Here is a 13276-nt window from a genome sequence, read left to right as displayed (position 1 = left end):
TGGCCCGTGTGTTCCTTTTGCGTGGTGCACATGGTGAAAAGGAGCAGGTCTGATAGGTGCCAATTCCATGACCTTTTGAGGCACCATGGATTTTCCCCCCAAAATAACAGAATTGGGGAACAGGATCAGGCCGTGTGTAAAAGTTTGCCAGTTCTGTTGAATGAACACCAATCTGGACATATACAGCTGGAGGAAGTTAGAATCATGAAATGATGACAACACTGAAGGGGGCCACACGACCCTCTTTGCTAGAGCAATGCAGCTAATCCCACCCACCCACCCGTCCTTTCCACTTGGCTGGTAATACACAACACATCAGTCTGCATCTGTACGAGGAAAAGACAAGTCATGACTATTTTTTGTCTGCAACATGAGCACAGTTTACAGGGCAGAATAATGTTTGCGCTTATGTTAGACATTGAGAATAAATTTACTGTCGAGGACTTGGCTAGTACTGAAATTTGCAGTGTGTCACTGGGTCCTGGATGATCTGTCTGAACTGGTAAACCTAAACACGTTCTGCTGATTGAGGTGGAGAATGACCATTAATTGCTGAACACACCAGACATTTTCGGCACAAAATATCTGGCTGGATCTGAACAACCCTTTCCTGTTTTTTAAAATTAATTCATGAGATGTGGGCATCACTGGCTGGGTCAACATTTGTTACCATGGTGGGATTCAAACATTGTGCTGGGTCTCTGGATTTCTAGACCAGTGACATTCTAATTGCCCTTTAACTGAGTGGCTTGCTAGGCCATTTCAGAGGGCAGTTAAGAGTCAACCACATTGCCATGGATCTGGAGTCCAGTTAGGCCAGGTAAGGACGACAGATTTCCTTTCCTAAAACCATTAGTGAATCAGATGGGCTTTTACAACAATTGACGATGGTTTCATGATCGTTATTAGACTTTTAGTTCCAGGTTTTTATTATTGAATTTAAGTTTCACCATTTGCCATGGTGGGATTCAAACACTGTGCTGGGCCTCTGGATTTCTAGACTAGTGACAATACGGCTATGCCACCACCTCCCCAAAGGTTACCTACGCCAGGATCTGAATCCAGATTGGACTGATACACTTAAAGTCAGTGTTGCAGCAGATTGGGGAAGTGTCGATGCTGATGGAACCAATGGAAATAACTGCATTTTTTTCCACCAGTCTGTATTTCACAAGGGTGGCCGTAATTAACGTAGAAAATCGGTACCCCTTGATTCCATTCCAATCTTTTAAAAATCTATCTCTTTCTTGAATACATTTGTTGACTTCTCTGTGGTAGAGAATTCCACAGGGTCACTCTTTCCTCATCTCAGTCCTAAATGGTCTACCCCATATCCGGAGACTGTGTCAGCTGGTTCTAGATTCCCCCAACCAGTGAAAACATCCTGCCTGCATCTATTCTGTTCCAGCCTTGTTAGAATTTTAGACGTTTAAATAAGATCTCCTCTCACCCTTCTAAACTCGAGTGAATACAGGCCCAGTCAAACCAATATTTCCTCAGGACAGTCCCGCTAACCCCGGTATCAGCCTGGTGAACCTCTGCTGCACTCCCTCTATGGCAAGTGTATCCTTTCTTTGGTAGAGAGGCCAAACCTGCATACAATATTCCAGGTGTGGTCTCACCAAAGCCCCGTATAACTGCAGTAAGACATCCCTACTTGCGAACTTAAACTTCTTGCAATGAAGGCCAACATACTATTTGCCTTCCTAATTGCTTGCTGCACCTGCCTCTCTGCTTTCATTGACTAGTGTACAAGGACACCCAGATCCTTTTGTACATCCACACTTCCCAAAATATCACTATTTAAATATTGTTCTGGTTTCACACCAAAGTGTATAACTTGACATTTAGCCATGTTGTACTACATCGGCATGTTTTGCCCACTCACTCAACTTGTCTAAATCACCTTGAAGCCTCCTAGCATCCTAACAATTCCGGCCAGTTTTGCGTCGTCAGCAGACTTATAAATGCTACAGTTGGTTCCCTCATCCGGGCCATTTATATATTTGTATCGGGAACAGCTGTGGCCAAAGCCCTGATCCCTGTGGTACCCCACTAGTCACTCTGCCGCTCGGAAAAATACCCATTTATTCCCACTCTGTTTTCTGTCGGTCAACAAATTCTCAATCCATGCCAATAAGTTACCCCAAATTCCATGATCTTTAATTCACATGTGAACCAAGATGGAAAGTGTAAGCAGGCTAGTCAACAATAACCGGTATCTTGGATGAACTCGATCTTGTCCTGACAAAGTGTCTACTGGTGTTTCTTGGCGATGGGGCTTGTTGGATGGTGATTATAAGCTGTAACCCTGGGCGGTTATCCCTTCGTTATAGCGAGGGGAACCCAGGCCTGTTGTCACGTTGGGAATTTTCATTTATATTGTCCCTTTTCTCTGGATATGCAAAATAATTTATTTGACCTGTTGCGGTACGGGCAGACAGGGCAGGAATTTGCACATTACAATATATGTTAAACGAACGATTGAGCAGATAATTTGGTGGTGTTGGTGGAGAGAGAAATGTTAGTCAGTTCACCAGGAGAGCTCCTATGATGAAAAGAATTTCCTCCGTACCTGTCAGTATTTTATTTCTCAAAATCAAAGTGGATCTTGAAAACAAAAAGGAGGAAAATGCTCCCAACTAAACTAAGTTGACAAGTTACTTCTGTGCAGTGGAAGATCAGTAAACGTGGCAAAGTCCAGGGATTGAACCCGGAGTTGTGGCTTAAGTGGTTCAACCACTGTCTTAACCTGCTGAATTATTGGGGGAACCCAAACGTTTTTCTGCATTCTGATCATCCAAGCCAAATCCTTTTGTCATGTTTCAAACCCAGCACACGAGAAACTTATCAATAATGTACTCTTCAAAAAGGAAGTTATTGTGTACATTCAGACACTTTGCTTTTCTATTTGTCTACCAGCACACTCCAGTGTATTCACTTCAACTCCAGGGACACAAACAAAGAATGGATGGTGGATATGCCAAATGATGAAAGCATTGAAGCCATTTGCCTTGGTCAGGGCTGGGCTGCTGTTTCGACAAATGCTCAGATAGTTCGTATCTTCAGCATCGGTGGTGTACAAAAGGAGCTCTTCAGTCTAATGGGACCTGTAGTCTCTATGACAGGACACGGAGAACAGCTATTGATTTCTTATCACCGAGGTAATTCATTCAAAATCCTTTCTGAATCATCAGACTTTTTGTTTTCTGAACCGTATCGGCAGCAAACAGTTTTAAGTCTGGCAGAGGGCAGTGGAATGCAGAATAAAACAACAAGGTGGGCAACACGGTAGCATGGTGGTTAGCATAAATGCTTCACAGCTTCAGGGTCCCAGGTTCGATTCCCGGCTGGGTCACTGTCTGTGTGGAGTCTGCACGTCCTCCCCGTGTGTGCGTGGGTTTCCTCCGGGTGCTCCGGTTTCCTCTCACAGTCCAAAGATGTGCGGGTTAGGTGGATTGGCCATGCTAAATTGCCCGTAGTGTCCTAAAAAGTAAGGTTAAGGGGGGGGGGGGTTGTTGGGTTACGGGTATGGGGTGGATGCGTGGGTTTGAGTAGGGTGATCATTGCTCGGCACAACATCGAGGGCCGAAGGGCCTGTTCTGTGCTGTACTGTTCTATGTTAAGATGCCTTTGTCTTATTACAGTTTCAAATCATATTTCAGTTTAAATCGTCAATACTTTGAATTCCAATTTGTGAGGAGTTATAGGCAGTTTTATGATTCCAGTTCTCGTCCACTCCAAACCGGCTGCCATCAATCTGGTGTCATTTTAGGGTATTATAGTGAGCCACTCCCTCAAAATGCATCAAAGTTACAAAATGGCACCAGACCATCTAGTTCAACCATTCCGGGATCGCATTAACCCTCCGGGTGAGCAAATATTTCCTATCATAGCTGTCCACCTTCAGCCAAGTCCCTTCAAGCATTTTTCCTTCATCCACTTGTATAATCTTGAATGTTATCATTCCCAACCCTTTTGGGGCAAAGCCGTTGAACAATGGCATGCAACGTAACTCTACCAGACCTCCTGTTGTATCATTACCGTGTCTGAGATGCACCACCTGCACCATGTTTATTCAACCCTTTGCTGATTTCTACAGTCAGGCCAAGGGGTTTTAGTGCACTTAGTGCTTTACAAATCCTACCGATAACAAGCAATAGTCAACAAAGAATGTTTAAACTATTGTTGTGAAAACAGTGGTTTTGATGATCAAACTATATCGTAGAATCATAGAATTTACAGTGCAGGAGACCATTCGTCCATCGAGTTTGCACCGGCCCTTGGAAAGTGCAACCTACCTAGGTCACACCTCTAACCTATCCCATAATCCAGTAACCCCACCTAACTTTTTTTGGGACACTAAGAGTAATTTAGCATGGCCAATCCACCTAACCTGCACATCTTTGAACTGTGGGAGGAATCCGGAGCACCCGGAGGAAACCCACGCAGACACGGGGAGAACGTGCAGATTCCGCACAGTGGCCCAAGCCGGCAATCGAACCTGGGACCCTGGAGGTGTGAAGCAACTGAGCTAACCATTGTGCTGCTCTCCACTGTGCTACCGTGCTGCCCTGTACAATTTATTTTTATTTCTGCAACCAACCTGGGCCTCGGGGGGGGGGGGGGGGGGGGGGGGGGGGGGGGAAGAACCTGGCAGGAACCTGGCAGCTGAAGGGTGGCCTGAAGGGCTGGATTCATGAGATAAGTGCCTTTGCAGCACTCTTCGTAAGTCAGGGTGGGTAGGAGTGATCTGTGTGACCTCCACCACACTCTTTTCCTTTATTGTCAGGTGCCTGTGCTGTCAATTTATTTAAACATAATAGCTCTGTAATGGTGTGGAAGAGAAATTTCCACAAATTACTTAAATTATTTAAAACTGTGACCAGGAAAGGGGGAGAGTGATTCAAGCTAATAAAATGTTAGACTAATTTCAGGAAATGGGCTTTTTAATCTATAATTATCTTGTAATCAACAGAGGTGCAGTAATTTAAAAGGCCAGAACCCTGTTGCATCCTGAGAAATGTTATTTTGCAAACAAAAAGCATGGTAGGAAATTTAGCTACAATACACTCGCCACTTCATCCAGTTGGCAGGAATTCTGCTTGGTCTGTTCTTACGACATCACCAGTCAAGCAGAGACATAATTGTTTCACAAAAGGGAAATCTTTGTCTGCAAAGGTTATTAGAGTTTCCTGAGGATGTAACAAGCAGGATGGATAAACGGAAACCAGTAGATATAGTGTATTTGGTAAGATCCCACATAAAAAGGTTACTACATAAGATGTGTTGAGGATAATCTAATAGCATGATTGAAGGATTGGTTAACTAACAGGAAAAGGAGGGTAGGGACAAATGGGTCATTTTCAGGTTGGCAAACTGTCGGGTAACATTAACTGCAATGCTTTTTGCCAAACCTAAAAGCCTTTTTTTAGTCTCTTTGTAAGGTACTGCATGTGACCTTCTCCACCCCCCCCCCAAAAAAAAAACTTCCTAGCCTCTGAAAGAGCCATTGTCCACAACACACTCCCTACTTAAACTAGAGTGTACCACACCTGAAAAGCAAACACGAATATGCTCACCCCTCACTGTCTTTAACTTCACTAAGCCAACCCAATCACGAAAGATAGACTTTTACCCCACAAACCCCCAATTTATTATGGGCCAGGGTTTGGAGAACACCAAAGTATATAATGGAGTTCACCTGACCCACAAATTTTAATAGATTTTGGTTATGGGGAGCACAAGGGCCCACTTTACAGGAGTGATGCAACAGAGATCTAAAGTATTTTTAAACAAAAATTTATTCTATGAATCCAGTTAACATTTTATAAACACACAGTAAACATCATATCAACTACCAACACTGATCCCCCCCCCCCCGCCCCCAAAGATACAGCACTCTATAGGTAACCCTTAGTAACTTTCCTAACTACATCCATGAGTCAAAGACCCTTTTTAACAAAGACAGTAGGTTTGCATTCCTTACAGAAACAGGTATTACTTTGAAATCATCAAGTGATCTGGAGACATTCTTTAGCAGGCAGAAAGAGAGACCAAAATACACCTCCTTGGTTTGAATGCAGCTCTCCAACTGTAAATGAAACTAAAACACAGAGCCAAAAACAGCTTCCAGCTCAAAACGAAAGTAAAAAGCAGAGCCAGAGCCCAGCTCCACCCACACAATGACATCACTGCAGCCACTTGAGAAGACAAACATTTCTTAAAGTGACATTCCCATGACAAAACTAACTAATGGAGTGCCACAGAAATTGGTGAAGCGTCAACCACTTATAACCTACTCATTAATTACTTGGATGAAGCGATGAGTGTATTGCAGCTAAATTTGCTTATGATACAAAGATAGGTGGGAAAGCAAGTTGTGCCATCCAGGCACATGGATGGAGTAAGTGAGTGGGCTAGAAATTGGCAGGTGGATTATAATGTGGGAAAATAAAGAGATTATCCACTATGGTAGGAAGAATAGAAAAGCAAAGATTTACTCAAACGGAGAAAGACTACAGAATTCTGTAGTAAAAAGGGATCTGGGTGTCCTTATACATGTAACACAAATTCATAGGTAGGTACTCTTGTAATTAAGAAGGCAAATGGGATGTTGGCTTTTATTGCAAGAACTGTGGAGTATAAAAGTAGGGAATCAATGATTGACTCGTATTGTCATTGTTCTGACAATATAGCATTGTTTACACTTTAAAAGGGTACGTCATTTATTGTAAAGTGCTGGAGGTGGCACGGTGGCGCAGTGGTTAGCACTGCTGCCTCATGGCACCAAGGACCTGGGGTTGATCCCAGCCCTGGATCACTGTCCGTGTGGAGTTTGAACATTCTCCTTGTGTCTGCGTGGGTCTCACCCCCACAATCCAAAAATATGCGCAGGCGAGGTGGATTGCCCCTTAATTTGAAAAAAAGAATTGGGTACTCGAAATTTATGAAAACTTTAAATAAAAAAAAAAAATTGTGAAGTGCTTTGAGATGCCTGGTAGTTGTGAAAAGCAATGTTCAAATGCAAGTCTCTTTTCTTCATAAACACTCAAGACTTTGTTTCATATCATCTTCATAGAAAGCCTGTACCGGCCTCCCTGAACAGGCGCCGGAATGTGGCGACTTGGGGCTTTTCACAGTAACTTCATTGAAGCCTACTTGTGACAATAAGCAATTATTATTATTATTATTTATTATTATTAAGCCAAAAACCTCAAGGCCCTTACCAGCGTTGCATTAAAATGTGCTGCCACTGTACAGGGCATCTGAAACACACCCAGGGTACTGCATACAGTTTTGGCCTCCTTATTTAATGAGGGATATACTTGCATTGGAGGCAATTCAGAGAAAATTTGCTGGGCTGTTTCCTGGGGTGAGGGGTTCTCTGATGAGGAAAAGCTGAGCAGGGTGAGTCTATACCGATGGGAGTTCAGAAGAATTGGAGGTGACCTTATTGAAACATATGTGATTATGAGGGGGCTTGACAGGTTAGGTGCTGAGAGGATGTTTCACCTTGTTTGGAAATCTACAACTAGGCGCACAGTTTCAGAAGAAGAGATCTCCCATTTAAGATCATGATGTGGAGATGCCGCCGTTGGACTGGGGTGAGCACGGTAAGAAGTCTTACAACACCAGGTTAAAGTCCAACATGTTTGTTTCAAACACTAGCTTTCGGAGCACTGCTCCTTCCTCAGGTGAATCATTCACCTGAGGAAGGAGCAGTGCTCCGAAAGCTAGTGTTTGAAACAAACAAGTTGGACTTTAACCTAGTGTTGATTTAAGGTCAAGATGAGGAGGAATTTATTTTCTCAGGGTACTGATTCTTTGGAATTCTGTACCTCGGATGGAGACTTGGTCAGTGAATATATTCGGGGATGAGTTGGACAGGATTTCTGTTCTAGATGAGGTCAGAGCTCATAGGAAATAGGTAGGAAAGTGGAATAATAATAATAATAGAAGCCAAGATCAGAGCAGTTCTGATGTTATTGAATGGCAGAGACCAGTAAGCAATCTGGCCTAACTTATGCTGCCTCTCATGCTCATGTGCGGGGCAGGACATAAGTATTTAACTCTGTTTTTAAGTAAGTTCTTCAGTATGCTCACAGATGGTCAGTTGGTCTTGATGCCTCTGACGATCTTTGAATAATCAAGATTTAGTAGTTGGGAATAAAAGAAGCTGGTTTTTCCACAAGTCAAGTTTCCAGCAATACTCGGATGAAGAGTAAGGGAAGTGATAACATCAGGGGAAGTTTTTCCAGTGGATCCCCTTTCATTCTGTATCTCTTAAGACATGAGTGGATCAGTGATTTGCTGCATCTGTCCAGTTTGACGGAAGAGATTGGCCTTGCAGGTCCACTTGTTCACATCCATGCTCTACTTTAACTGCACTGTAGCTTGGAAATATTTTTACCGTTCTTAAAGATGTCTTGAAGGAGTTGGTTTGATGGCTGACCTGCCAATATTATCCTTGTGTGTTTAAAAAAATCAGTAGACCAAAAATGTCCAAATTCCTCGGTTTTAAATTGAGGCAAGGGGATTCCCTTGCACCAAATCTTGAATGTCACGCTGGTTAGGGCCTCGGGAGATTTACGGCTCTTTCTGTAAAGAAGACGTGAACAAAAGTCCCGAATCTTTACTAATGATAAAAAAGATTTGCCGTTTATACAAAGCTTTTCACGTCCACAGACATATCAAGCTCTTTACAACTAGAGACATACCTTTTGAAGTGTAGTCACCGTTATATTGTAGGAACAACAACTCGTCAAATATTAATGTTTTGCATGATAATTCCTCACTGCCTATTCTTCACTGCTTTCCTGAATACTTGTTTGAACTAGCCAAGCCCTGTTCTCCGTTTTTGTCCTTTTTTATATCCTCAAAGTTGTTTTCGCATTAATTTTAAGTTGTGCCTGTCAAATGCCTCCAAATCATTGCTCGAATTACTGGTGTTACATTCAATCCTTTGCCAATTGCTGTTTGGAGGTGGTTGAACGTGGTAGGAAGTTGTTAACAGCTGGAACATTCTGCATCAGCGGCAGTGCAATTTATCAGCCAACGATTTTGATGTTGGTATGTTGCAACCTCTGGCTTTTGTCCCATTCGTCATTATTGCAAACCTGCAAACACTAATGTTCCGAAGCAAACATTACATTTCTTTCTAATTATGTTTCTTTTGTATATCTTTACTAAATCAAAACCTAGGTGGTGGACTGAAAAGAGCAGTGATAGGCTCGTGGCTCAAATACAAATATTTGTTTCGTGGCTGATGAAAATTCATTGGAAACATTCACTCATAGCTGCTCTCTTCAGAAGTAAATGGGAAAATGTTACTTCTGTTGTAAAAGACAGGACGTTGCTATTTATTTTAATTTATGTTTCTTAAATGTTGAATGGCAGATTTAAAACCGCATTCTTTACTCCAAAAGCAGACCAGCAAGAACCCATGTATGTTCACTTTTAAAAACCTTAAGAGCACACTCTCAATTCTTTTCATGTATTTTTCCAAGTTTCCTTTGAATTCAAAACATTTGGGTCATTTTAATTGGGCAGCACATTAAAATGGCAGTGTGTAGCCCCTTTTAAGCATAATGTGAAATATTTAGCCGAAAGAGCACCGTTTTTCCATTGTCTACTAACACTCCATATCCAGCCTCCCTTTCTTCGCGAGTCCCTGAATGTGTTGTTAGCATGCACATTCTGGCTCGTTGCTCTCACACCCCCCATTTGAATTCCTCTAGCTGCATTTCCACCCTACCAAATTACTGAAAATGTCCCAAATAGAAACACTACTTTTTTTTTTCCTTTATTCGTTCGTGGGACGTGGACGTCGGGGGCTTATTGTCCATCCCTCATTGCCCTTGAGGGGGCAGTTAAGGGTTAACCACATTGCTGTGGGCCTGGAGTCACATGTAGGCCACATCGGGCAAGGGCGGCAGATTTCCTTCCCTAAAGGACATTAGTGAACCAGATGGGTTTTTATGACGATCGACAATGGTTTTGTGGTCATCATTAGACTCCAGATTTTTACTGAATTCAAATTTCACCATGTGCAGTTTCAGGATTTGAACCTGGGTCCCCAGAGCATTACTCTGGATCTCTGATTTATTTGTCCAGTGACAATACTCCTCCGCCACCACCATATTCTCCAACGTGACAGTGGTGCATATTTCATTGGAAAAGCTAATGACTTGTCTTCAGCCCCCAACATAACATCCATAACCTCACTGTTGACTTTGTTTCTCTATATCTCCACCTTTACCTCAGCCCATCCATTGCTTGAACCCTCATCGATGTCTTGTCACCTCCAGATTTGACTCTTTCAATGCTCTCCTGTTTTAGCCTCCTATCTTTCACCGTTTAGTAACTTTAATATTTTGAATGCCGCACCTTGTTCCATTGGCTCCTGATCCTCCGATTTCAAATTTATCATCCTAGTCTTTTAATCCCTCAATAGCTTCTTCCCTCCTCCTTTTGGAGGTGAGTGGGTGGAAGATGGTGACAAAGTTGTAATGCCACTGCATTCGTAATCCAGAGGCCCAGGCTAATGAATGCTCGGGGAATATGGGTTCAAATCCCAGCAGGGCAGCTGCAGAATGTATCAATTCATCTGGAATAGAAAGCTAGTCTCAGCAATGGTGACCGTGACGCTATGATCGGCTGTCGGGGGGGAAAAAAGAACTCTGGTTCACTAATGCCCTTCAGGGAATGAAACCTGTCATCTGACTCGGTCTGGTCTACGAGTGCCTCCAGATCCACAGCAATGTGGTTGGCTCTTAAGAGTAATAAATGTGCGCAGCACGGTAGCATGGTGGTTAGCATAAATGCTTCACAGCTCCAGGGTCCCAGGTTCGATTCCCGGCTGGGTCACTGTCTGTGCGGAGTCTGCACGTCCTCCCCGTGTGTGCGTGGGTTTCCTCCGGGTGTTCCGGTTTCCTCCCACAGTCCAAAGATGTGCGGGGTTAGGTGGATTGGCCATGATAAATTGCCCATAGTGTCCTAAAAAGTAAGGGGGGGGGGGGGGGGTTGTTGGGTTACGGGTATAGGGTGGATTTGTGGGTTTGAGTAGGGTGATCATTGCTCGGCACAACATCGAGGGCCGAAGGGCCTGTTCTGTGCTGTACTGTTCTAAAGTTAACTGACCTCTGAAATGACCCAGCAACCCACCCAGGCCAAGTGTGATTAGTGATCAGCAGCAGGTGCTGGCCTTGCCCGCCCTGCCCACATTCCATAAAAGAATACATTTTTTTAAAAACCTGTAATCTCCTTCGGGCTGACAACTCCACTCACTCCCAAATCTCCTTCCCCTTTGCCCTTCCATCAGTGGCTCTGTTCTCAAAGGCCCAGGCAGACTCCCCGCCCTAAAATCCTCTGCTTTTTCAATCCCTCCTCTCAGACTCACCTCTGAGCTCGTGCTCACCTTCTGTAAAGCACCGTGGGGCATTTTAGTGCATTAAAAGTACAATATATGGTAAATATAAATTGTTGAATGAACAAGGATGTAATTCTGTTCCCTCCATGTAAATGAAAACTGCCACCTAGTGGACTTATAAAACCCTTGCAGTTTTAGTGATCAATTGTTCTACGTGACCCAAGATGAAAGTCATGGGTTTATATAGCGTTTCTAACAACCACTAAGAGTCACTAAGTGCCTCACAACCAATTAAATACTTTTGTCCAACTAGCCATCCTTTGAAGCAGTGAAATTGTGCTGAAGGAAGTTTTAACCTTTGTGTCTTTGTCAGGAATAAGTTAACAATCCAGAAGTTGTTGACTGTTGGAGGTTATTGGCTTGCACCCATTCCAACAGCTACGCCATCTGTGTAATGCTCTGTTATTATCCTGTAATTCTCCAGCATGGAAAGTGGATTCGAGAGCCGACTACATCCCAGCCAGAGTTTCGGTGTAAATGAAAATGGCATCTTGTCGTTGGCTATCTGAGATGAAGTTTGCTTTCTCTCTGCAGGCACTGGGTTTGATGGAGATCAATGTCTGGGCGTGCAACTAATGGAATTAGGAAGAAGAAACCGTCAGATTGTGCAAGGAGCACCCCTTCCTCTCAACAAGAAGTCTTACCTGATGTGGCAAGGCTTCTCTGCTGAAGGTTATTTTAATATCTTCCCATAAATTTCCAATTACTGTAGGACCAAGCATGCCAACTGTGAAAGAGGGAAAATATAATTCTTAACCTGGAAACGTGATGTTACACTGCATATACGCAAAAATGTGTTCAAATATGTTCAGAATGTATTGATCAACGTTAATACGTTAGACTAATGGAAAGCGAAAGGAACTGAGGAAACACAATGTCCTCACAGATTGTTCAGTATTTAATGGCAAAAGAAAGATATTATTGAATGCGACCCTTCGTTTAAACCGCTGAAGGGTTATTTTTGAAGCCCAAGATGATCTTTCTTGGGTATATATCAGCCTGTGGTGCATTCACAGTATTTTTTCTTTTAATTTCATTTTTTAAAAAATCATTTTTGTTTGATTCTTTAAAAAGACATATACTTATAACCTTTGTTTTCTGAACATTGGTAAAAGGCCTGTTCTATTGCTGCATTGGCCCCTTGTTTCACTGTAGCAAGTATGGCTATATTTTTCTTAGAAGTGTAATAGATGTTTTGACAGAAGGGCTGAACTTGAAGTTTAAACATCTCAACCAGTGCATCTAACTTGATGCTTCAACTTGATTGCCTTTGTATCATAGTGAATGTCTTTTCGAAATAGCATTTGTTACTTGACTTGAAACCATTAACAAGCCCAAAACAATGTTACACTAAATATGCATGACAATTGGAACTTTGTCTAATGTTTAATCCTTTTTTTTGGTAGGTACCCCAGCATTTGCAGATTCGGATGGGATTGTGCGAATGCTGAACAGATCTCTAGGGAACACTTGGATTCCTATTTCTAACACCAGGGACCATTGCAAGGGCAATTCTGACTATTACTGGGTGGTTGGTATCCATGAAAGCCCTCAGCAACTCAGGTAAAGAAACTATGCCAGTTAGATGTTAGAAAGGGCAGCACGGTAGCATAGTGGTTAGCACAAATGCTTCACAGCTCCAAGGTCCCAGGTTCGAATCCCGGCTTGGGTCACTGTCTGTGTGGAGTCTGCACGTTCTCCCCGTGTCTGCGTGGGTTTGCTCCGGCTTCCTCCCACAGTCCAAAGATGTGCAGGTTAGGTGGATTGGCCGTGCTAAATTGCCCTTGGTGTCCAAAATTGCCCTTGGTGCTGGGTGGGGTTACTGGGTTATGGGGATAGGGTGGA

General features: G+C 43.1%; 1 protein-coding gene across 1 annotated transcript in view; it reads left to right on the top strand.

Annotated features, from left to right (window-relative positions):
* The window catches only part of wdhd1 (WD repeat and HMG-box DNA binding protein 1), a 61401-nt gene that overhangs the window by 14466 nt on the left and 33659 nt on the right, over nt 1–13276 (top strand). Inside the window, exons 12-14 of the mRNA XM_038779334.1 lie at nt 2923–3164; nt 11966–12103; nt 12838–12994. Of these exons, the coding sequence (XP_038635262.1) occupies nt 2923–3164; nt 11966–12103; nt 12838–12994 (537 nt within the window). The remainder of the gene's footprint in view (nt 1–2922; nt 3165–11965; nt 12104–12837; nt 12995–13276) is intronic.

The sequence above is a fragment of the Scyliorhinus canicula genome, chromosome 2 (genome assembly GCF_902713615.1).
Source record: "Scyliorhinus canicula chromosome 2, sScyCan1.1, whole genome shotgun sequence".
Taxonomy (NCBI): Eukaryota; Metazoa; Chordata; class Chondrichthyes; order Carcharhiniformes; family Scyliorhinidae; genus Scyliorhinus; species Scyliorhinus canicula.
Note: the sequence above shows the minus strand (reverse complement) of the source record. Positions and strands in the feature narration are given on the sequence as shown.